Source organism: Chenopodium album, chromosome 11 (genome assembly GCF_948465745.1).
Source record: "Chenopodium album chromosome 11, dcCheAlbu1.1, whole genome shotgun sequence".
Classification (NCBI taxonomy): Eukaryota; Viridiplantae; Streptophyta; class Magnoliopsida; order Caryophyllales; family Amaranthaceae; genus Chenopodium; species Chenopodium album.
This window is the reverse complement of record NC_137844.1, coordinates 44,704,795-44,729,809: the sequence shown is the minus strand read 5'-3', so window position 1 is coordinate 44,729,809 and position 25,015 is coordinate 44,704,795. Positions and strand designations below refer to the sequence as shown.

At 33.3% G+C, this 25,015-nt stretch overlaps 2 protein-coding genes across 2 annotated transcripts; one reads left to right on the top strand and one right to left on the bottom strand.

Annotated features, from left to right (window-relative positions):
• The first annotated feature begins 234 nt into the window (after positions 1-234).
• On the top strand, positions 235-4,775 carry LOC145566676 (uncharacterized). The gene is made up of 7 exons (XM_081626020.1): positions 235-396; positions 1,446-1,523; positions 2,527-2,850; positions 2,932-3,189; positions 3,800-3,928; positions 4,363-4,594; positions 4,678-4,775. The coding sequence occupies exons 1-7, from the start codon at positions 235-237 to the stop codon at positions 4,773-4,775; spliced, it is 1,281 nt and encodes a 426-aa protein (XP_081482146.1).
• Positions 4,776-21,805: 17,030 nt separating this feature from the next.
• LOC145566674 (uncharacterized) lies at positions 21,806-23,167 on the bottom strand. The gene has a single exon (XM_081626019.1). It carries the CDS (start codon positions 23,165-23,167, stop codon positions 21,806-21,808), a length of 1,362 nt encoding a protein of 453 aa, XP_081482145.1.
• Between the last annotated feature and the right edge of the window lie 1,848 nt (positions 23,168-25,015).

Genomic DNA, 25,015 nt, shown 5'->3' with positions numbered 1-25,015 from the left:
TTTATTAGTCTTCTTTAAAATCCTAAAAAAACATATAAAGAACGTTTAATATTATAGCTTTCTTCTAAATATGGATCCTATTCAAAATTTTGATTTACATTCTTTTATGAATTTGATTCAAAGCACCCAAAATCAAAACCTGCCTCACAACCAACGCAAAATTCTCAAAATCCGCAAGTGTAAAATTTAGCCAACTTTCTCCAAGCTCCATTTCAACCCCAATCTACTGCAAATATGATACCAAATGGCATGGGGTTTAATAATTCATCCCAACTCCTTAAATTCTCTACGACCCAACAGGGGTTGGAAAATATTGAGGTACAAATAGTTGAAGTGAAAGAGAAAGAGATTGCACTCAAACAACAAGAGATTGAACATCAAATAATTTATGCTGATGTTAGCAAGATGAACCCCTTACAAAGGAAGATGTACGAGAAGAATTTGCAAGCAATACTTACCTAAGAAATATGGTTTGAATGTGTATGATTAGTTCTTTTTATTTATTTATTTCAATTCAATTAAGTAAAATTTTATTCCGTTTGTTTTTACGCATTTGTTTGATTTCTTTAGCTTTTTTTTTTTTGCTAATCAAATTTGATGTAAGTTGATTTCAATGAATGAAATAATTATTAGTCCGTATTTTTATTTTGGTGAGGATATTGGCAAACGGTGATAAAGATAGAGTAGCTTAAGTCAATCTTTGAAATTGTTAATATTTGGCAAATATTTTAGGTACTAAATCTCCTATAAATAAGCTAGCTTAATTATCTTCATATATCATCAACATAGTACATTGAAATTTGCATGAGATACATCACTAATATGGAACAATACCTATAATTGTGACATTAGTTATTGTATATATCTAATTTACTTAGTTCTTGATTCAAATAACACTGTATTAGAATATGGAGCTGTTTGGCCTAGTTTTTGAAAATGTTTCTCAATTCAAGAAATAGAAACTGGGCCAAACAAGGGAAATTTTACAAACAAAAACACTTTTTCAAGAAGCCCAAAATAACTTTTAGAGAGGCTAGAATGAGAAGCACCAATTTGGAGCTTCTCAAATACAGTTTCTCGGGAGCAGTTTTTCTGTTTAATGAAATTTTTTTATTGATAAAAATACCCCGAACATTTTAGAAAAAGACATACAATATCCCATCTAAAAGGAAAAAAGAAACCCCTACTCTTCTCTCTGTCCTCTCTCTCTCTCCTCTCTCATAAACATATACTTGAGCTCTTTCTCTCTCATAAACCCCGATCCTTCTTCTCCAAGGTGAAACGTCGCCGGCGACATGTAATCTGGTCCTCCTAAACCACCACCGCCACCTTTTCGTCCCCCAAGAGGACACAACTAAGTAATAATAAGGTAATTTTTTACATTTAAGGAATTTTCTTCTCTTTTGTGGGTACAACCCTAATTTCTGTCATTGATATTGAATTAGGAGAAAGATATGAATCTCAGTGGTTCTCCTCATCCAAATCATCCCAATACTTCACACACAAGAAGTACAGCTAATGAGGTTTGTAAATTGGTCCAAGAATCGATCTTGAAATTGCAATTTTGATTCTATGTATGATAATTGGGTTCTTTCATTGTCAATTAGATATGAGAGTTTGTTTATTTTCATATATGGTAATGGGGATTTTTGATTATTAATTAATTTTCTAAATTTGGGTTTGTGTGTATTAATTTTACAATGTTGTAATTAGTTTCAAATCTACTGTGGTGGGGTGGAAAATAGATGTTGCACCTATAATTTTCTAATCTGAATTGGTGTTTCTATGCTGTGGTGGGTTAGGAGAGAAATTATTTAAGAATGATTGCTAGATCTGAGATGTATGCTAGCATCGTACTGGAATTTTTGTTAGCCATTGCTTTGCATTATCATGTTGTAATTTGTAAGAATAATCTTTGTTAGCTATATCTTTGCAAAAAAATTATTCAAGCTAGGTCCAAGAATAATACTTTGCTTAACCACATTGTAATTTGTCATCTACTGACATTAGCAAGAATGATTCCATCTTCTTTATATATTACAAAAAGCTACCGAAATTAAAGTGCACTAACGTTGCAATTTGTCATCTACTCATTACATTAGCAAATCCTCTCTACAAGTAATTCTCCCCTTCCTTCAGTGGAGTATAATCTTACTTGTCCTCTTCCCCTACCAAGTTTGTTGTCCCCTATATGTACTCTTATATTGTTATGTTTCTAAATATCTAAAACCGAGATATTATAATTAAAACCATATGAGTACTCTTATGTTTAACATGAAGTTGAAGGATAAATTGATAGTTATATTTATTATTTTAAGACTGAAAGAGTTTGACACGATAAAGAACTCGAAGGTTGAAATTATATTTGTACTAGACTATTACTGTCTTGTAAGGTTGTTATTATTTTCTGTTACCATTTACTAAGTGTGACCTTGGGAGGCACTTTACATCAATTAAGTTGTGTGTATGATTATTGGTGAAGCTTATGCGTTATGCACTATGTTTCATGGCTTTGTTTGTCTTTAGATTAACGAACAAGTAAAGAGGTCAAAAGCAACTTGGTCTGATGAAACAACTAAGATTTTTTGTGAGGTTTGTGCTGAAGTGGTCCATGCAGGGAATAGACCACACATCCATTTTAGCAAAATTGGTTGGAATAATGTGGTTATTAAGTTCCAACAAAGGTCTGGTAAAAAGTATGACCAGAAACAATTAAAAAATAAGTGGGAGAAGTTAAAAATGGAGTACACTACATGGAAGAATCTCATAGAAAAGGAGACAGACTTAGGATGGGATCATGAGAAAAATACAATTGTTGCATCCGATCAATGGTGGCCACTCCAAGAACAGGTGAGCATTACAATAATCTGAATTGTATACTGCCTTTTTCAAGTAGTTAGTTTTAACTAATTACATTATTTATTTTTATAGGCCAATCCAACTATTGCTAAATTTCGTGAAGCTGGAATCCAAAATTTAACAGAGTTAGAGGTCATGTTTGCTAAAATAATTGTTTCTGCTACAACCTCATGGAACCCATATTCACAAGATGATACTGAAATAGAAGACTCGTATACCATAGGGAATGAAGAAATAGAAGATGAGGAACAAGTGGAAATTACTATAGATGGTAGTACAAATGAAACAATATCTCAACAACTTGAAAGTGGAAGCATTGAGAAGACCAAAGTCAATACAACATCGGAAGAAAGAGAAAAAAAAAACACAAAAAGGAAAGAAATCTAAAGTTAGCACAACTAAGCTCATGCAAAATGAGCTAAAACGTATTTTTGGTGCGATGGAGAACTCTCAATCTAGTGCTACTGTAACTTCAAAAAGAACTGACCTTCCTGGTTGTAGCATTGGAGAGTGTCTAACATTGCTAGCTATAACACCCGGGGTTGAAATAGGAAGTGAACTTTATATGCTAGAAACTCGTTTATTTGTCAAACGAGAATATAGAGAGATGTTTGTTGGTATTCCCGATGAAAATATACAGAGTTCTTGGCTTGAGCAGGAATTGCAAAGGGAGAAAAAAGCATCTCAACGTTAATTTTCTTTTTATTTGCTATGAAACATTGTAGTTATGCTTTTATTGCTACTCTCTTTAATTACCCCGTTGTATCAGACCAAATTTCCTAATTTTGTCAATTATTTTGATTTTCTTATTATGTGCTATATGTCATTGTCATTGTCATTGTACTTTCCTGAATCTTCTCAAGATTTTTATAATTGCTTTGTTATACAAGGCTTACCGTATAGTATAAAATTTTAATTGGTTCCTTGTTTTTTTAATCAGATTAGTACAAATGGAAGTGCTTATGATGATGTAATGGATAAATTCTCCAAAGAAGAAGAGGACGATGAAGAGTTACTACTTCAAGAACAATTGAAGGGTAAACAAATGATGTTATATGCTGCCACAGGGGTAACGATACTTACCAAATACTATCTTAAATATTTAATCAAACAACCTACTAGGATTTCGTTATGTTCTGAATGGCAATGGTTGCAAGAGGTTTTATCTACACCGGGTGAAAGTTATAGGATATTAAGAATGGAACCCCATGTGTTTTATAGTCTTGCTAAATTATTAGTGGATAAATATGGATTAAAGTCAACTAGGACTATGCCTGCTGAAGAAGCACTCGGAATATTCGTATATTTATGTGCACAATTTCAATCTAATCGTATTATGCAAAATAGATTTAAACATTCTGGTGAACGATTAGTAGAAAATTTAATGAAGTTCTTGAAGCAATGACAAGATTTTCTAAAGATATTGTAAGACCTTCCGATCCAAACTTCAAGGAGGTTCCAACTAAGATACGAAATAATTATAAATATTGGCCACATTTCAAGGAATGTATTGGTGCCATTGACAGAACTCATATTCCATGTGTTATTTCGGAGAAGGATAAAATCCCTTACATAGGGCGCAAAGGTAACCCTACACAAAATATTTTAGCAATTTGTGACTTCGATATGTTGTTTACATATTTTGTTGCTGGGTGGCCTGGATCTGTTCATGATAATCGAATCTTAAAAGATGCAATGGAAGACCCCAAGAAATATTTCCCTCATCCACCCGAAGGTATATATTTATAAAACTATTATGTATATAATCTTTACCATTATCATACTATGTTGTCATTATCTAACATTATATATGTACAGGAAAATATTATGTTGTTGACGCGGGTTATCCAAATATGAAAGGATTTTTAGCTCCTTTTAAAGGTGAACGATACCATGTTCCTGATTTTCATCGTTAAACACAACCTCTGAATGGTTTCTATGAGGTCTTTAATTATTCACATTCGTCGTTGAGAAATGTTATAGAGAGAACATTTGGTGTTTGGAGGATATTATCAATTATGCCTAGCTTTCCGTTGGAAACTCAAAAGAAACTTGTTGCAGCTACTATGGCTATGCATAACTATATAAGAAGACACGCACTTGAAGATTTGGAATTTGATAAATGTGATGCAGATCCTTATTATATACCTGAAGTTGAAAGGGATGAGGAAATTGGAGGCAACTCAGTAACTACTCTTGAAAAACATGATGGATCGATGGATGAGTTTAGTATGGAGTCTATTCGCTACAATATTGTAACTTCTCTAATGAGTCGTGGATTGTAACATTATTGGATCTTTTATTAGGAATAATAATATTAGACATTCTATTTCAATAATGAGTTATTATATGAAACTTTTGGATATGATTTTTTTTTTTTATATTTTGACAATATAATCTAAGTATTTAGACTTATGAATTGTTAAAAATTTTAAATTAAATTTTTGTCTTACAAACTATTATAAACAATTTGCTAAAAAAAAAACAGCTAGTATGAACAACAATGTATAAGGAATTAATACTAATTCATTCTCACAAAAAAAAAAAAAAAAAACACTAATATGGGCCAAATAAAGGTAAATTAGTTTCTCAATCTAAGAATCACTTCTGATTTTTGATGAGCCAAACAATTCTGTTTCTTGCAAGTGTTTCTCTAAAAATAGTTTCTACAAAACTACTTCTAGGAAATAGAAGCTGTTTTCCAAAAGCTTGGCCAAACAAATCCTATGTTGCTGTTAGAATATACTTATCATACGAAGTATATTATATAATTATTGTATATATCTAATTTACTTAGTTTATATTTACTTCCCTTAATGATAACTCTTTATAATTGGTATGAAAAAAAAAATTCCTACGTGTAGACACTCAAATGTGTCTCCCCAAATCCCTATTTCAATTATTTGAATTAATTGTTTGATTTATTATTTTCCTTGAACTTACTAACGTGTGTATTTTGTTATTAGAAAAAGGTACGAGGCATCGAAGTAAGTAATTTAATTGTTATTTTGATTTAGAAATCATGCTTTGATTATTATTGTTTCCTATTATCATGTTAGGATGCTTTTATTGATTTCTAATATCATGCATGTTCCTATGATGTCTCCTATTCTTTCTTTATATCATGTTAGTATCATGTTAGGGCTAAAGCTTTGATCTTTATTGTTTAGTGACATGCTAGGGTTTGTTATTAATCATGTTAGTATCATGCCTAGAATCTTGCTAATATTATTATGCTTTGATATTGAGAATATTATTATTATGATGATGATTGTTATTATATTGCTTGATATTATATTTATTATTATTGTTATTGCTTGATCACATCTTTTATGCATGTTTAAAGGGAATTTGTACTTGTAATCACGCTTAATAAGATAATTAATTATCTTGTTTAGGCTAATATTGTAGACGCCCAAATGTGTCTCCCCAAAACCAAACCCAGTGATGAAAACCTTTCATGTCATTTGATTATCGAACAAAGCAAAAGTGTGAAAAGTCTAGTGATGAGGATGTTTTTATTAAAATATCTCTTCTTTCTGTTTTTGAAAATATTTCTTTTCTTACTCTATTTTATGAAAACGTGCAGTCCAGTTTAATTTGGTCCATGACATTGGTCCAATAATGGTGTAATTGGATGGGGCTTGAAAATACCTTTCCAAAGATATATTATAAGCCCAATTCCGGTGAATAATGAGGAAGTTATGGCCAAAATACTAAACCGGGCCTAAACCGGACTTTACCTACGACCCAATGATCATGTGGAGGGTCCAAAGGCTTAATCCCGTTCCTAAACTAATTAGGATTAATTAGAAGCTTCTATGAGTTTCTAAAAGATCTTAATTATCCTTTTTGAAAAGATAGAATCAAAGAGTTTGAAATTGAATAAAAACTTTCCTTTTTTAAATCCTAATTCTATTCGAATTTAAAGATATTCAAAGACAGTCAGATATTATTTTCGTGCCTCATAATTTTTATCTAAATCTTATATGGTTGGATAGGTCTTGAAATTATCTTTCCAATGATATATTATAATATTAATTCCGAGCTATAACGAAAAAGATATGAAAGGAATACGAAACTCTATCCAAAACTGACACCGTTCCACTATTTCAACCATATCTTTTTATCTAAAAAAGATTTTAATCTGATTACAATTGGGTTGCAAATTAGACTTCAAAATCTTTCCAACGACATATTATATGGCTTATTTGGACTTCTGGATCAAAAGTTATGATAAAAACAAAATTTGCAAAAACTGCTGACCGACGAGTTTTATTTCGATTCGAATTCGGATTCTTTTCTTATTCTTCGACTCTCTTTTTTCCTATAAATAGAGTTCATATCTCCCCTTTTTTCAATCATCTACAATCTACAATTAAAAATCATCATCTCTCTCTTTCTCTCTCTAAAGCTAGAAGCTTTCTCTCTCTCTTTCTAAACCAACTTTTCACAAACACAATTCCTCATACATTAGTTCTAGACACACCTAGCCAAGTTCGAAGTTGCCTTCACCCTAGACGTGAAAGGTTATAATTTCTGAGGGTTTGGTTTCAAATCTCTATTTCTATTATTTGATTTAATTGTTTAATTTTAATGTTTTCCTTGAAGTTACTAACACGTGTATTTTGTTATTAGAAAGAGATACGAGGCATCAAAGTATGTAGTCTTATTGCTCTATTCTTGTAGAAAGCATGTTTGTTATTTATTAATTCCTAGAATCATGCTTAGGATGTTATTATTGCTTTCTAGTATCATGTTTAGGGTGCTTCCTATGCTTAATATCATATCAATATCATGTTAGGGCAAAAGCTTTGATTTTTATGTTTGGTGACATACTAGGGTTTGTTATTAATCTTGTTAGTATCATGCCTAGGATCTTGCTATTATTATGCTTAAGCGTTATTATGATTATTATTGTGATTATTATTATGATTATGATTATGGTGATTGTTATCATTATCGTTATTATTATTGTTGCTTGATATATATTGTCATTGTTATTGCTTGATCACGCCTCTCTTGCAGGATTAAAGGGAATTTGTACTTGTAATCACGCTTAATAAGATAATTAATAATCTTGTTTAGGTTAATCTGATTATAATTCAAGTGATCGCCAATAATAGTTTTGTTTGTGCATTAAATTCAACCAACATAGATAAACAGGTTTAGGGTTAACCTAATTATTGCATGTTAGTCAGAAAGCGCACATGAATACGAGTAGAATAAAGTAGAGGCCTATTTTATAGGGCGAGTTCTTTCTCTTTTAGATTGGATTCGTACCTTCATCCCCGAACACCAGTCTTGGTTCCAGACCTATTGGAGTTGACGATCTCCTGGATCATTAAATGGTATAACCTTCACCCTGTGAACGGTTTACAAGTTCCTAAAACTTGTTGGCGACTCTTTTACTCTAGCTTCCTTCCCTTTGGACGCCACCATGCTTAAGTGTATGATCACAGTGGGGCTCAAGTGTAGGATGGCTTGAAATATTCCCTACAAATATGATTATAATTCAAGTGATCGCCAATAATAGTTTTGCTTGTGCATTATATTCAACCAACATAGATTAAACAGGTTTAGGGTTAACCTAATGATTGTATGTTATTCAGAAAGCGCACATGAATACGAGAAGAATAAAGTAGAGGCCTATTTTTAGGGCAAGTTCAATCTCTTTTAGGTTGAATTTGTACCTTCATCCCCGAACTTCCAGTCATGGTTCAAGACCTATAGGAGTTAACGATCTCCTAGATCGTTAAGGGGTGTAACCTTCACACTGTGAACGGTTTACAAGTTCCTAAAACTTGTTGGCGACTCTTTTACTCAGCTTCCTTCCCTTTGGACGCCACCATGCTTAAGTGTATGATCACAGTGGGACTCAAGTGTGGGATGCTTGAAATATTCCCTACAGTTTTTTGGCAACTCTGCTGGGGAGGATTTCTATTTTAATTCCTAAAATTTATTTTGGCAATGATTTAGAATGAGTGGATGAGACTCGAAAAGTTCTAAGTATTTCATGTGTATAATTTTGATTAACATTGTGGCATAAGCATAAAAAGGTCCGCATTGGAAAGACCATCCGAAATGCGTCAAAAGCATAGGATTTTTACACGTAGGAAATTAGGGAAATATCTTTCACAACTAAAATCGAAATAATGCTACAAAAAAACTGGAAAATTCAAGAACAGAAAGCTGCCGAGGCATGTAGGAATTAGCGCCGAGAAAACAACGCTATCGCCAAGCTATGGCTCTACCGCCTGGCGACAATAATTGTCGTCTGGCGACAGTTCCATCGTCTGGCGACAGACGCTATTTTCTCACGCCGAATTCTTCCAATACCAAGCCGGAAATCTACCTTCTTGTTTCGACTAGTTTCTAGTATTGTTTGCTCGGTTTTACTTCCTGATTGAGTTTTTTCCTTTTTTCTGAAACCCATATGTGTTCTACATATGGCCATAACCCTTTGGGGATTCACGCTCCAACTACCCAATCGAACGCTCCTGGCAACGAAGGGTACATCCGAGTTTGTTGAATTCACCAAACCGTGGAAGCGAGTTTAACTCGCAGGATCCCATCCACTCTCGCCAACCCTTCCAAAGTTAAGGCTTCCGCGCAGTGCATCCAGACTCATAACCATGGACCCTATTTGACTAACCCATATCCTTGAACTTTAGAGAACTAGAGCCATGGTTAGGTTGTAAACTCATTGCATCATATTGTGACTATTTGACTACTTGTGCATAACCTATATTTGTTTCCACTAACCGTTTGTTTGACTTGTGAATGAGTTTAAATGAACTAATCAATGACTAAAGGACTTTGCTAAATTAATTATTTAATTAATAAATGATTAAAGTCTAAATAAATTGATCAAACTTGACTTAGTATGACTTTAGGCTTGTCCCTTTGAAGTAAAAATACTGGAAACAGTCCCAGACCAATGTTCCAGCAATGGCGTAGAGGTTTGGACTGTAGCGCCAGGCAACAATGTTGTCGTCTGGTGCTGGTCCTTAGCGTTTGGCGACAGTCCTGTTGCTCCGGCGACAGTCCGTGTTTTTGCTCGAGTCTTCACAACGAGTCTAATTAATCAATTACTTAATCAGTTTAACCAGTTTATTAATGACAATAGTCATGTTTAGTCCTTAATTTAGTCTAGTCACATAGTCTAGTCCCATGGTCATGACACGAGTCAAACATGTCACCTACACTCACTAGTATTAGCACACACTTTGTGTATATGTCACCATGACCATGTCTTAGGTTCATGCATGAGTCAATTTTTTCTATCATTTGAGTTGGGGGTACATTCTATTCTTAATTCTTTCATACCTCTCCATCTACATCGTTTTTCCATTCTCTACATGTTTTCTCCATATCACAACCTTCATTCTTTCTACCTCCTTCCATCTACTGCATGTTGAATAGAGTTGAGTCAAATAATTAACAAAAAAGTATCCATAACTTCCCTTTTCACAGCACTTGGTCAAGGAGGGAAGGGCGCTTAATCAAGGACAACACCTTTGTTCAAGTACTACTCTTTGACAAACCTGTTAGTCGGAAAAAGCTAAGAAGATAATGGCGTCTCAGGAAGAAGTTAACGAGCTTAGGAAGGACGTGGCCAACCTAACCGAATTGATAAAAGCTATGGCTCTTCAAATCAATGACCCTGTGAAGAAACAACAAATGGAGCTCATGTAAGAAAGCTTGGGCAAACTCTCCAATGACTATAGATTCCAGGGCATTAGCTCACAAGGGGTCTTAGTGGACAAGGAACTTCTTCCGCATAAGTTCAATGCCAAATACATCCCTAAGTTCAAGCCAACAGACAATCCTTATTTTCACTTAAGGGCTTTTGAAACCTTATTGAATATTAAAGGGATTGATAGGAAAGTCTTTCATTCTTTGTTTTCTTTATCTCTTGAAACTGTTTGTCAACAGTGGTTCTTTTCCCTTGACAAAGAAAAAACCTCTACTTGGGACGGAATAGTAAACGCTTTCATAGATACAGATGTAACGTTCAAGTTGAAACTGACCATAGACAACTTGAGATGCTAAAGCAAAACGAAAACGAAGGGTTCACTTCTTTCTTCAACAAGTGGAGGAAAACTTTCGCTAATATGATTGAAGTTCCTACTGAAAAGGAGTCTGTAAGGATGTTTATCAAGAACCTTCAGGACAAGTATTCGAAACATTTGAAATATCAACATAATTTGAATACTTTCAAGGTCGTCTATAACATAGGTATTGAAATCGAAGATGACCTTGCAAAACAGAAAGCTACTAACAATAGTAACAATAGTGGCTGGAAAGGAAAGAAGAACGACAATCCTTCTTCTTCCGAAAACACCTACTCTAGTAACAATGTTAGTACCTTTGACCATAATGGTGCCTTAGCCATGGAAAATCAAGGATCCAAAAGGAAACCCAAAAGAGAGTTCACACCCATTCGAATGACCTATGATGTTGCTTTTGATCGTCTCTATGATCAAGGATTAATCAAACCTATTGGCCCTACTGAAGATCCAATGCCAGAAAAGCGATCTTCGAGATGGAATCCCAACTCTTATTGCAAGTACCATTAAGGAAATGGTCATACCACAGATGAATGTTACAGATTTCAAAATCTCATTCAAGATCTCATAGAAGCAAACAAGATCCCATTGCCTCTAGCTAGCAAGAAGAACGGATGATGATAGAACAAAAGACACGAGGCGAGCTTCAATGACAAGATTTCGTGACCTCTTTTTTCTATTTTCTTTCTTTCCTCAATAAGTCTAGCATAGGTACCTTTTATTTTCCTTAGATTTTATTCTTTAGAATTTTTACCCTTCACCTTTTTAAATAAAATGAGCATTTATTTTCTTGCATATGATCATTGCACATAAAAAATTAAAAAAAAAAAAAACGCCGAACTAAGCACAAGGTATACTTATGATTAGAGGCACCCCTTGTAGCCATATCATATTACCTTTCACCCTTTAAAAATATAAATCCTTTCTTGGAAAACCACTTTGAGCCTCATCTAACTATAGACCTTTCTTTCTTCGACCCACATCTGCCTAACCTTGGGATTGGATATGATGGTGTGCAACTTATGCAATTTTCAAAGAACAAAAGCTTGAGTAATTTCAAAAAAATTAAAATAAGCAAAAACAATAAAAGTGTGCATAAGGGCAAGTGTTCCAATGTCATTGATATGATGTCTGAACACGTCTCAGATTGCGTCTCTTATCGAGTGCTCGGCACCGTGCCTGAGAAACATGAATGCCAAGTGAGTGATAGACAGCATGATCGGGATTACCCACACTTATCAAAAAAAAAAAAAAAAGGGGGCACAAGCAAGAAAGAAAAAGAAAAAGAGAGAAAAAAATAATAAACAAAAGAGAATTAAAAAGTGAGGAAATATCAAGCATAAAGATTTCAAATGCAAGATTGCACACCTTGGGGGCTTATCTAGGGTCTTGAGCCTTTATCCCCTTCTTCTTCAACCTTTAGCCTAACCACGTTACAACCCTTCAAAGACCTCTTTGAGGTATACACTCACTTGTGCGAGGTTCGGCTAGAGCTACGTTCCACCTGATTCCTAACGGATACGTAGGCAACCTCACATCGAGGTGCGGCCGTAATAAAAATGCATATTCACACACTTACACCATGATCATATCAAAGAATTTCCAATGCTCATCCCTTTATATTTAGAGCTAGACTTGGGGGCTTGATCCCTACATCATTAGCTTACCTAGCCTAAGAGTCACCATCGTTTGACTCTTCTCGAAATAATATTTTTCCATACCCTTAGCCTTTGCAGCCTAACTTTAGTGTCACTTTCACACACATCACAGACACATAGACAAATAATCCTCCTCATAGGAACCCTTTTTCATGAAATCTTAACACAACGATGAAGCACGCCTTGTCATATCAAGATCACTCATTATCATAATTCTTATTGCATCACAACGTATGAAGTACTTAGCCTCCGTGCTTAAGTTACCTAAATACTTGCATCATTGAGTCAAAAATTGAGATAGCCTAGGATGTTATAATCCTTGCACTATGAGATACAACGTAGATGCATACATTTGGTTAAACTCATTCAATATGCACCATCAAACACTTCACTTCTTCCCTTTTGCGTCTTTCTTTTTCGGGAGAAAGTCGGTACCCTCCACAAAAATGACGAATTTTTTTTTGCATTTTCGTGCACACACGAATCATGTACACATTGAGTTATGTCGTGTCATCACATTGAGTTAAGTCTACAAACGCGAGTCATGCACATTGAGTCATGTCGTGCCCAATCACATTGAGTCAACCTCAAGTCAGTCAATCACGATGAGTCAAGTATAACAAACCTTAGGTCAACCCTAAAAAAACATGAGCAAAGTCCTATAGTCCAAAATATAAATGCAAGCACACTAAGTCCCAGACGGACAGGTGATCTTTACAAAAATTTTGAAGCAAAAGGACGCAAACAACTTAGCAAATTAACTAGAGTCAAATGGTCATATTGATTGATTGGGTTCCTTGGTACGCCAGTTAGCCCCTATAAGAAAATTGACATGATTAATAGTCGGCTCGATTACAATCGCAGTAAATGATTGACCTGACAAATGATCGTCTCACTTAGCTTAAAGCACCTAAGTATTGGCTCATCGCAAGCACCGAAATAATGGTTCACAAAGAAGCACATCACCAAAACGACAATATTTCCAAGCATGGATTGTCGTGCTCCTTCTCTATTTGGAAAGTTTTTCCAAGATCGGATTGTCATACAAGCATCAAATCTTCGACAATTTTTCCAAGATTGGATTGTCATCTCAAACTGGCAATGTTTCCGAGCATGGATTGTCGTGCTCCTTCTCTATGTGGCAAGTTTTTCCAAGTTCGGGTTATCATACATTCATCAAATTGTTGGCAATATTTCCAAGATTGGATTATCATGCATCAAGTTCCCTATGGAAAAATTTCCCAAAGGATTGTCATAGATCTCTATTCATCTTAACATTTCGGCAAAGGTTCCCCAACGTGGATTGTCATTCATTTCAGTAGTGGCAAATTTTCCAAAAGGGATTGTCGATCGACTCTTTTTTGCGAATGTTCCAAGACGCGGATTGTCAATTATGGCAATATTTTCCCAAAAGGATTGTCGCATAATATTGGCAAATTTCCAAGGTGGATTGCTTTCACGAGTTATATTCCAAGACATGTATTGTCGACCGTAGCAAGGTTCTTATGTCAGATTGTTACGAAGCATTGGCAACTTTTCCCAAAATTGGATTTTGGCAAAATTTCCGAGATACGGATTGTCGCTTCATCGTGGCAACATTTCCTAAGATGGATTGTTACGTGGCATTGACAACTTTCCCTAAATCGGATTGTCATACATCGTTCAAGAGTTGTGTTGGGAAATATTCCTAAAGAAGAGAGGATTGTCATCACCCCCAAGACTATCACAACGGAAATTGAAGGCAACTACAAGCGAAGCAGTCTTCAGGTGATATCCCTTAGCTTGAGGAGGATCGTCAAGCAACAAATCGGTTACTCCAGAGACGTGTGCTCGACGGTGCAAGATACGCGTTTCTTAAATCTTTTATCTGTTTAACTAATGCTAGTTTGCAGGTATCGGCGTTACAAGAATGATTTAGGATCGCAGAACATTCTGAATCATTCTCCGTCCATATCACTACTTTGACTTTCGTTTTCGAAACTTGCGTTTCTCCAAATTCAGTCAAAGTGGGGGCTTCTGTAGACACCCAAATGTGTCTCCCCAAATCCTTGTTTCAATTATTTGAATTAATTGTTTAATTTATTATTTTCCTTGAAGTTACTAACGTGTGTATTTTGTTATTAGAAAAAGGTACAAGGCATCGAAGTAAGTAATTTAATTGTTATTTTGATATAGAAATCATGCTTTGATTATTATTGTTTCCTATTATCATGTTAGGATGTTTTTATTGATTTCTAATATCATGCATGTTCCTATGATGTCTCCTATTCTTTCTTTATATCATGTTAGTATCATGTTAGGGCTAAAGCTTTGATCTTTATTGTTTAGTGACATGCTAGGGTTTGTTATTAATCATGTTAGTATCATGTCTAGGATCTTGCTAATATTATTATGCTTTGAGATTGAGAATATTATTATTATGATGATGATTGTTATTATGTTGCTTGATATTATATTTATTATTATTGTTATTGCTTGATCACGCCTTTTATGCATGTTTAAAAGGAATTTGTACTTGTAATCACGCTTAATAAGATAATTAATAATCTTGTTTAGGCTAATATGATTATAATTCAAGTGATCGCCAATAATAGTTTTGCTTGTGCATTATATTCAACCAACATAGATTAAACAGGTTTAGGGTTAACCTAATGATTGTATGTTAGTCAGAAAGCGCACATGAATACGAGAAGAATAAAGTAGAGGCCTATTTTTAGGGCAATTTCAATCTCTTTTAGGTTGGATTTGTACCTTCATCCCCGAACTTCCAGTCATGGTTCCAGACCTATTGGAGTTAACGATCTCTTGGATCGTTAAGGGGTGTAACCTTCACGCTGTGAACGGTTTACAAGTTCCTAAAACTTGTTGGCGACTCTTTTACTCTAGCTTCCTTCCCTTTGGACGCCACCATACTTAAGTGTATGATCACAGTGGGGCTCAAGTGTGGTATGCTTGAAATATTCCCTACACTACGCCTCCCTCTTCTTTCTTTTCTCTCTTCTCTCTCTTAAGGGTTTTACTTTTCTTGGTCGTCTAGATTGAAAATAGTCTAATTTCTAAATTCTTTAGAAATTAGACTATTTCCGACCCTTTTTCTTTGATTTAATTCGCTTATTTGTTATTTGATTTGTTTTGTTCTCTCCGTTTGTGAGAGTCTTTCCTAATTTTTTTTTTTGTTTTTCCTAATTTTATGGGATTTTGATTCTTATCTAATATAGTGTTTTAATAATAATTGAGAAGGTGATTTGGATTCATATGGGTTTATGGTTTGTCATCAACTCTAAGATTAAAAACATCAGCGCAGATTGCGAAGGTCTCTACTTGGAAAAATGAAAAGACATCGAAAATCACTGCGGGTGTCAAGTTTGAAGCGGTGGAGTGTGAGCTATGCCCAATATGCAAAATAGTAATGATTTTGATTGTAAAAGTTATGTTATTTTCTCTAGATTTGTGGTTTACAAATCTTTATTATTATTATAGATGTCGTATGACTATTTATTAATGATAATATTCTTCATCAACATGTCAAAAAAAAAAAAAAATAGTACCCTTACTTTTAGCAAACAGTTCAGCTAATCTACTTAGTCAATGATAGTTGTCATTCAGTTATCTTTGAAAAATTGAAAATAATAATCCAACCTTTAAGCGGTCTTCTTAATAAAATAGTCCCAACTCTAATTTAACTTAGAATAATCCAAGATACTAACAACCTATCAAAGAGGTTGGAACTTGCTGACGTGTCTTTATGAATTGTAGTTAACATAATTGCCACCTAAATCCATCCTTTTAAATTCAATTCCTTCCAAAAAAATAAAAAATAATAATGACCGCCATTTACTCTTCTCTCTCTCACCTATTGTACTCTGAAACTTTCTAAAGAAGCTTCTGCCATTGTTACGGATATGAAGCTTGCCTAAAGAGGAACGCCTACAGTATGGGTTTTATTGGTGTAAAATGCGATATAATTATGAAATTAGAGCAACGAATTTTAGGTTCATAAATGGGTAGGTTCAAAATTGGCTTATCTCGTAGTTAATTATGTCTGAAATTCGAAATTGGGCATAGCAGTAGATTAATCACAAAATTGCAGCATAATTCTCATATTGGTATAGTACAGGTATATACATGTTTGGGCTTTGTTAGTTGTTGAGTTGTTTGACTGAAATTGTATCAAATTGATGTGCATTACATTTGCTTAAGTAATAAATGGTTACATTTGTATTGTTGATTAATTGCTTAAATGAATTGATTAATTTTTGATGATTTGTGCTAGGGTTAACATAGCACTAGATTAATTTTTTAGCAATTTGCACAACAGCATCAAGGTTATGGTGAGACTTGAGCCTTGGTTGAAACCCCGCCATACTGCTGGAAGACAACCCAGATCCATAGAAAATTGATTTCTTGGACGTCATTAAAGAGATAGCTTTAGGAAAATAGAGAAAATTGTAGAGATTTACCGATTAAAAAGAAGAACGTGGATTGCAGAGCTCCAACATTAGAATTTTGACATGGGAATGAAGGAGAGGAGAGGGGGTTTGTTTATATTAGGACTTTGGAATTTAAAGGAAAAAAAACTACCGTTGCCACATAGGATGGATTACCTCGTACTATAGTTTACTATTGACTAAGGACACATATGAGAAGAGGGGTGGAAAAGGTTGGATTATTGTGAGTTAAATTAAAGTTGAGATTGTTTTAAGAAGATCGTTTAAAGGTTGGATTATTATTTTCCAATTTTCCTTTATGTTTCAGTATATTTTTGTTAGCTAATTTAATTTGTAGCATAACTTCAAGCTTCCAATTTGTACATATCTCTGATTTGCAATACAACAATGACAGAATTTATTTCCTTAAGTTGTGGGTGTATAATATATAACAATAATGGAATTCTTTTGTGCTCATCCCTTGATCTTGAATGCAAAGAGTAATGCCTCAGCAAAAAAAATAAAACCGAGCAAACTTGTAGCTCTCGTTGACTACTACTTTCAACAAATGCTTCATTATAGATATTCATATTATAACAATTAATTTTTAAATATCAAACTTTGTTTAGATATTGGTAGTTTCAAATGTAGTAGTTAAAAAATAGTTGTTGAAGTATTTAATTTTTGAAAAGTTGTTGAACAAAGGCTATAAGCTAAGAATATATAAATTTTATCCCCCCATCACAACTCACATACTCTCTTTCTTGAATAATTATAACACTCTTAATACCATCTTTTTCAACCTAGCAATTGTGAACTATGTCAAATGTCGTCAATGGCCAAAACATAATTAACGAATACATTGACAACTGTTTAAATTTATATGTAGAAGATACTATTACTTTTGATAACAAGTATCAACATTGCAGTTACACAAGTTGTCTTATACTCAACTAAAAATACTAGAAGGAAAAAAAAAAAAAAAGAAATCCTAACACTGATAGACGTCATGAAGAAGGCCATCTAAGAATATGGAATGATTACTTCTCCGATAGTCCTATATATTCAGATGATCAATTTCGGCGAAGGTTTCGAATGAGGAGGTCGGGGTTTGTTCCTTCGTATTGTAAATAATCTAGAAGATCATTACGAATATTTTAAACAAAGATATGATGTTGTTGGCAGAAAAGGATTATCCCCGCCCTCTTCAAAAGTGCACTACAACAATGAGAATGTTGGCGTATGGGGTTTCAAGCGATGCCAATGATGATTATGTGAGAATTTCTGGAAACACGGCAATTGAGTGCCTTAAAAATTTTGTATTGGTATTAATGAGATATTTGGAAAGCATTATTTGAGAAGCCCTACAACCGAAGACATTCATAACATACTTGAGGAATTGGAGCGTCGTGGTTTCCCTAGTATGCTTGGTCGCATCGATTGTATGCATTTGAAGTGACACAAATGTCTGGTCGCATGGCAAGGCATGTACACCCGAGGTGATCAAGGTAACCCCACTATGATTCTTGAAGTTGTAGCTTCTTATGATTTGTGGATTTGGCATGCATACTTTGGAGTTACAGTATCTAAAAATGATATCAATGTGTTGGATCACTCGCCAATATTTAATAATTTTCTTGAAGGATGTGGTCTTGAAGTCCAATTTATTTTAAATAGATCTATATACAATATGGGATACTATCTTGCAGATGGGATTTATCCAGAATGACCAGTTTTTGTGAAAACCATTCCTCGGGCAAATTTGTTATCAGAGAAGAGGAAGTTATTTGCAAGACTTCACGAAGGTGCAAGAAAGGATATCGAACGAGCATTTGGGAGTGTTACAGAAAAGATTTGCAATAGTTTCTAACCCATCACGTCTTTGGGATAAACATGAGGTTAGAGATGTTATGCAAGCGTGCATTATATTGCATAATATGATCAACGAGAATGAAAGAAATGACATAACATTGGATGCAGAAGTATCATATGATAGAGCTAGGAGTCAAAGTGTTGGACCCCAAGTGCAGGTTGGTCTCCTTCCAAATTATTAAGCCAATTGTGAACAATAATTTGAGAACCATTGAAGACTTCAAAATCAAAGAAGACATCAATAATTGCATGCAACATGATTTGGTTGAACATTTGTAGAGTCGTTTTAGGGGAAGTGATATTTGAATTAAGATCAATTTTACATAAAGCCATTTTTATTTTACATTTACAACTATTTTAATGCAATATGTGTAATTTTAAAAGTTCATGAATTTTTAAATAAAATAAATTCATATAGTTCCATTATAATTGATTTTTTTGCTTGATCTATTTTGCTATTATTTTTCAGCTATGACATCTAAATTGGGTTAGAAATTTGTAACACCAATGTGAATATTCATATTAAAATTATTTATGTATTTCAAAAAAAAAAATTGAAATATATATGTTAAAAGAAACAAAAATTAATAAATATTTTAAAGAAATCTAAAATAAGTCTGAGGAATGAAGAGATAAATCTAATTGAGTTTTAAGGAGTCTTAACATAATTAAAAATAATAAAAAAAAATTAAATTTAATATAAAATCTGATGTGGCAATGGATTAAAATCTTAAGACCAAACAGGGCTAATCTTGCTCTTATATGTGCAGTTTTTTTATCGCTAAATATCTTAAATTACGTAATGAAAAAAAATTATAAAAATTACATATTAATAAATTACACATTTAAACGAATCTAACTAGACCCCATTTGATATAAACCTTCTTTATGGACTATCGTACACATAATGTCAAAGTTTGGCCAAATTAAACTATTCAGATCAGCAAAAATAAGGTGAACTAAACAATCCCTTTTTTTTTAAAAGGAACTAAACAATACCTTAGTTCAACTTATATTTACTTATTTCAGAAAAAATAAGTTCAGATTAGATTAGATTAAAATTATATATATATATATATATATATATATATATATATATATATATATATTAGATCATTGTTTTATGCACGGTTTTATAGCTCAAAATTTTAAATTATATGATGAAAAAAATTACAAAAATTACATATTAATAATAAAATACACATTAATACAATTTTAAAAAGACCCCATCCCATTTGATATATTTCTTCTTTATAGATTAGTTTGATTAACTTAGAAAATTGTATCAAATCATAGTAAATCAGATAAGCAAAATTAAGGTAAATAAAACAAACCCTAAAGGACATGCATATACACGATCATATATATATATAGGGTTGTGATCTAATGAGAAGAATTATTTTAAAATGAGAAGGATGAGAAGAAATCTCAACCGTGCAAATTATTGAATCCAACGGATCAACACATGCCTAAAAAAATGAAAGCACTGGGTAAAATGAAAAGCCTGATACTTTAAGATTGCTACTTTGTAATTATATCTCTCTTCCAAGGAAACAACTCCATGACTTTCCTCCAGCAGAAGCAAGCTAAGCAATTCAATCATCTTCATTATTATTTATGGATCATCAAGTTCTTTAAAAAGCTCGTCGTCATTCGCAACGCCGATTAATGTGTTCCACAAATCATTTTAACGTTTGTGACCCTTCATCGGTCAACGTGGTTGTCACCCTCAACGTCGACCGTCGTGCATTCCATCTTACATACAACACTCATTTCTATAATAGAGGATGAGAGAGATAGAGAAGAGAGTAAACGATATGCAGCCTCCACAATTCTGTAACCTCAACATGCAGACTCTAAATGTAAATAAAGGATGAAGGAGACAGAGAACGAAGTAAAATGAGAAAACAATATGCATATTTAGAAGTAAACTTATGCACATTTTGTTCAAAATATATGCACATCGAAATTGAGTCGAAATTTTTTTGCACATTCAGTTCAAAAAATATGCACATTAAGTACAAAATATATGCACATAAAATCCTTCTCATTTTAAGGAACTTCTCATTTGACCCTAAATCTGATATGTCATGGAACTTTTTTATCCTACAAAAACATATCAAAATAAATTCATATGTATCATACTAATTATTAGTTATTACCTACGTGGAGCAACACTTGGTAAAACCTTAAAACGTCGAGTGTTGTTGTCTCGTGGATTGACTAAAAGTTTAGCTTTATATAATATATATGATAGTGTAGTTTTTGTAGTTTTGTTTGTAAATATATATCTATGTTAATATTGACTTGAAATTATTTTATTGAACTTAAATTATTTTCACTAAACTTAAAGTAATTTTTACTAAGCTGAATATAATTTTACTGAATAAAAGTTATTTTTACTTATTCTCTAATTTTTTTTAAAATAAATTAAATAACAATGCATTTTGAATGCGGCTAACCACACCATATGATCGGATAGAGTAACCCTTATAAAACTGATCAAGTAACCCCTGGAATACTAATTGATTAACCTCAAACACTGACTAAGTAACCCTTGTCTATAACCCTGATTGAGTAATCATTATAACACTAACTAGGTAACCCCTATAGCACTAACGAAATAACTCTTGTAATAGTTGGTGACAGTGTGACATGGCTTGACCAACTACATATAAAAAGTTTGTGATTAAATATATATTTTAAATGGATCTTATTTTGAAAAACTTTTTAAAACGAATTTGATGATGGAAACGGTGGCGGATCTAGGATTTTCAACAAAGGGGGGCACCAATATCTACCAACATAAAAGGATATAGACGATTTTTTTTTTTTTAAAAAAAAAAACTTCTATTCATAGAGGTAAATTCATAATGTAATAAAAAATTTCGATCATAACAAAGTTCTACTTAAAAAGTTACAATTGTTCTCGTTGAGTTTTCATATTCTGGAATCGGTTTACGATAGCATCTATGCTTACATTCAAAAACAAATCTTTTTCTAGACTAGTAACCAAACAATCATTCAAAAACTGATCTCCCATGCTATTGCGCAATTTGCTTTTAATTTGAGTCATTCCTGAAAAAACTCTTTCAACACTTGATGTCGCCACAGGGAGAAGCAACACTAACTTCAAAAGCAGGTATACTATCAGATGAGTTTCATTCTTTTGTGTCTCAACAAGTTTCACGGAAAACTCATTAAGGTTCTTCAAATTCAAAAATCTCTCATCAGTTTTTATATCCACAATAAAAATTTTAAGTGAATCATCCATAAAAGAAATTTCAACACTCGAAAATTCATTGGGATAAAATTTAGCAAGTCGGATCAATTTGTTAATGTCAAAAGAAGAAAATTGGTTAATAGGATTGAAGCAAGACATGCATATAAGTAATTCCTTACTTACCTCATCAAATCGATAATCAAGTTCTTGCAATTGTAGATCAATGACACTTAGAAAAACTTCAACTCGAAAATGGTGAAGATTAGTCACTTGTGGCCTACCACCACGAAATTGTCGCCTCCCTGGGACAACATACTTTTCCTCCATGTTAGGAATTTCAACGTCATACTTAACCATAAATGTGGTTACTTTTTCCATGTGAGAATCCCAACCATCATCTCGTAACTCTTGTAAATGTCTCTTAGTTACATCAACCATTGTCATTGCATTCACAATATCTTGATCACTTTTTTGTAATGCCATGTTCAACTCATTTGTAATAGAAAATATACTCTTCATCAAATGTGCCACAAAGATAAAATCAAATGTCATCAATAAGTGAGTATGTGACTCAGCTTTATTCCTATCAACACGATCAGAAATAGCTCCAATGTCATCAAGTGACTCAAGAATCGTGGGATACATATTAAGCACATTCAAAATGGTTCTAAAGTGAGAACTCCAACGAGTATCGCCGGGTCTACTCAAGCTACGTTCTTGATTTAAACCAGTTCCCGAGTCAAGTTCACCCAAAGTTAGTGCCTCCGTAACATGTTCAGCCTGTTTTTGTCGAAGAAATTCTTTTCTCTTAGGTGAACCACCCACAAAATTCAATAATGGTGCAAGCACATCAACAAATAGCCACCCATAATCAGCATTTTTCTTAGCTACGTCAACAAGAGTCAATTGAAGTTGATGGGCAAAACAATGAACAAAATATGCAGATTCAGATTCACTTTTAATTAAAGTTTTTAGGCCGTTAATTTCACCTTGCATATTACTGGCACCATCATAACCTTGACCACGAACTCTAGAAAAAGTGAGAGAATGATCCATAAGTAAAGATTCTATTGCAGCTTTTAGTGTCAGAGATTTGGTATCAACAACATGGATAATACCAAGAAAGCGCTCAGTCACCTCTCCTCTTTTGTTTATTTATCGCAAACAAAGAGCCATTTGTTCTTTATCAGATATATCAGCAGACTCATCAGCAAGAATAGCAAAAAAATCACTTCCCAATTCATCAATTATTGCTTTGGTTGTTTCTTTTGCACAAGCATTAATAATGTCTTTTTGAATACTAGGAGATGTCATTTGAGAGTTACCCGGAGCATTTTCAAGAACTACTTGCCGAACATCAAAATTTTCAGTTGCAAGAAATTTCAGAAGTTCTAAAAAATTACCTCGATTCGACAAAGACTCACTTTCATCATGACCACGTTGGGGTAACCCTTGAAGTAATAACCACCTCAAACACTTAATAAAAGCTTGTAGTCTCTTTCGATACTTACTCATAGTATCCTCAGTTTGCTTAGATAAACCAGATGCAATGGAACCCTTCTGATTTTTAAAAGCATTTAAATTCCCCATAGCTTGATTGTGGGCACTCATATGTCCTCCAATATGCTTATCATATGCATCTGTTTTATTCCAAGCTCTAAATCCACCACTTACAAAAGCATCTCCACCCGGTGAATTTTCATTCTAGAATAAATAGCAAGGAAAACAAAACGCTGCATCCTTTTCACCACTATACTCAAGCTAAGATTTATACTTTTTAAACCAATTAGGGTTAAAACGACGCATTTTCGGCCCAAAAGGTCTTTGAGAAAATTCATAGTATTTAGGCTGGCAAAGTTTTCTTTGAATATATGCTCTCCTAACAAGATCCCTGTCATCTGGATGAAACTCATACATCTTTTTCTTAGTCTCGGATCATGAGGAAGATTTACAACATCAACCACAGTTAATTTTTCTTCATCGTTTGGAGCTTCAGTCCTACGATTTGAACTAGCTCCAATTTCTGCATCACCTCCTAAAATTTGAGGGCTATTTTCAGTTTTTTGAGATGGAGGATTATCAATTGGTTGAGAAATATCAGGTTGATTTGCTTGAGATTGGGGAGGATTAGGACTAGAGGTAGCACCAGATTCTTTATGAACTCTTTTTGAAAAAAAACTTGTAATATCTCTTGTTTTTGTTCTCTTCATACTGTAATTTTAAATTAGTATAATTAGATTTTTTACAATTACTTTAACAAGATACAATTATTTTGTATAGATTTACAATTAATTGATAATCCCTTATTCCCTCAAACAAATTTACAATTTCTAATAGTAATAAAGTACCACCGCAACAAATTATTAATGTGCAATATTCAACATATTATATAATTCATATCAATTTCAATTATAAAATTTATTAAAAATATCAACATTCAACAACCAAATCAAGGACAAAAATTAGAACATTAAAGAATAACAAAGGATAATAAGAAAGTAACTGACCTTAATTTGGTAGATGTGACACCCACAAACAAGAAACAATATAAAATTACACAAGAATTCGGCCAATTTTCACTTTCGTCGAAACCTAAAGATTATAACTGTTGAATACGAAGTAATTGCAAAGTACTTGTATTCTTTTACAGTTGGGGACTATTTGTTTTTTAGTGTGGTTGGGGTATTGGGGTTTGGGGATTTGTACGAGTAGTTGAATTTTGGGAAGTGGAAAAATTGGAAAAATAAGATTTTAGGGGAATAGGGGTTAGGTGTAGAATCCTAGAAGTAGTAGTATTCCTTTTTTTTTTTATTGTACTTTTAAGGTTTATTTATTATTATTATTTTTTTCTTTTTTTTTTTTACTTTTTGTCAAATTGTCAGAGCCTCAAAGGAAACTTACTAC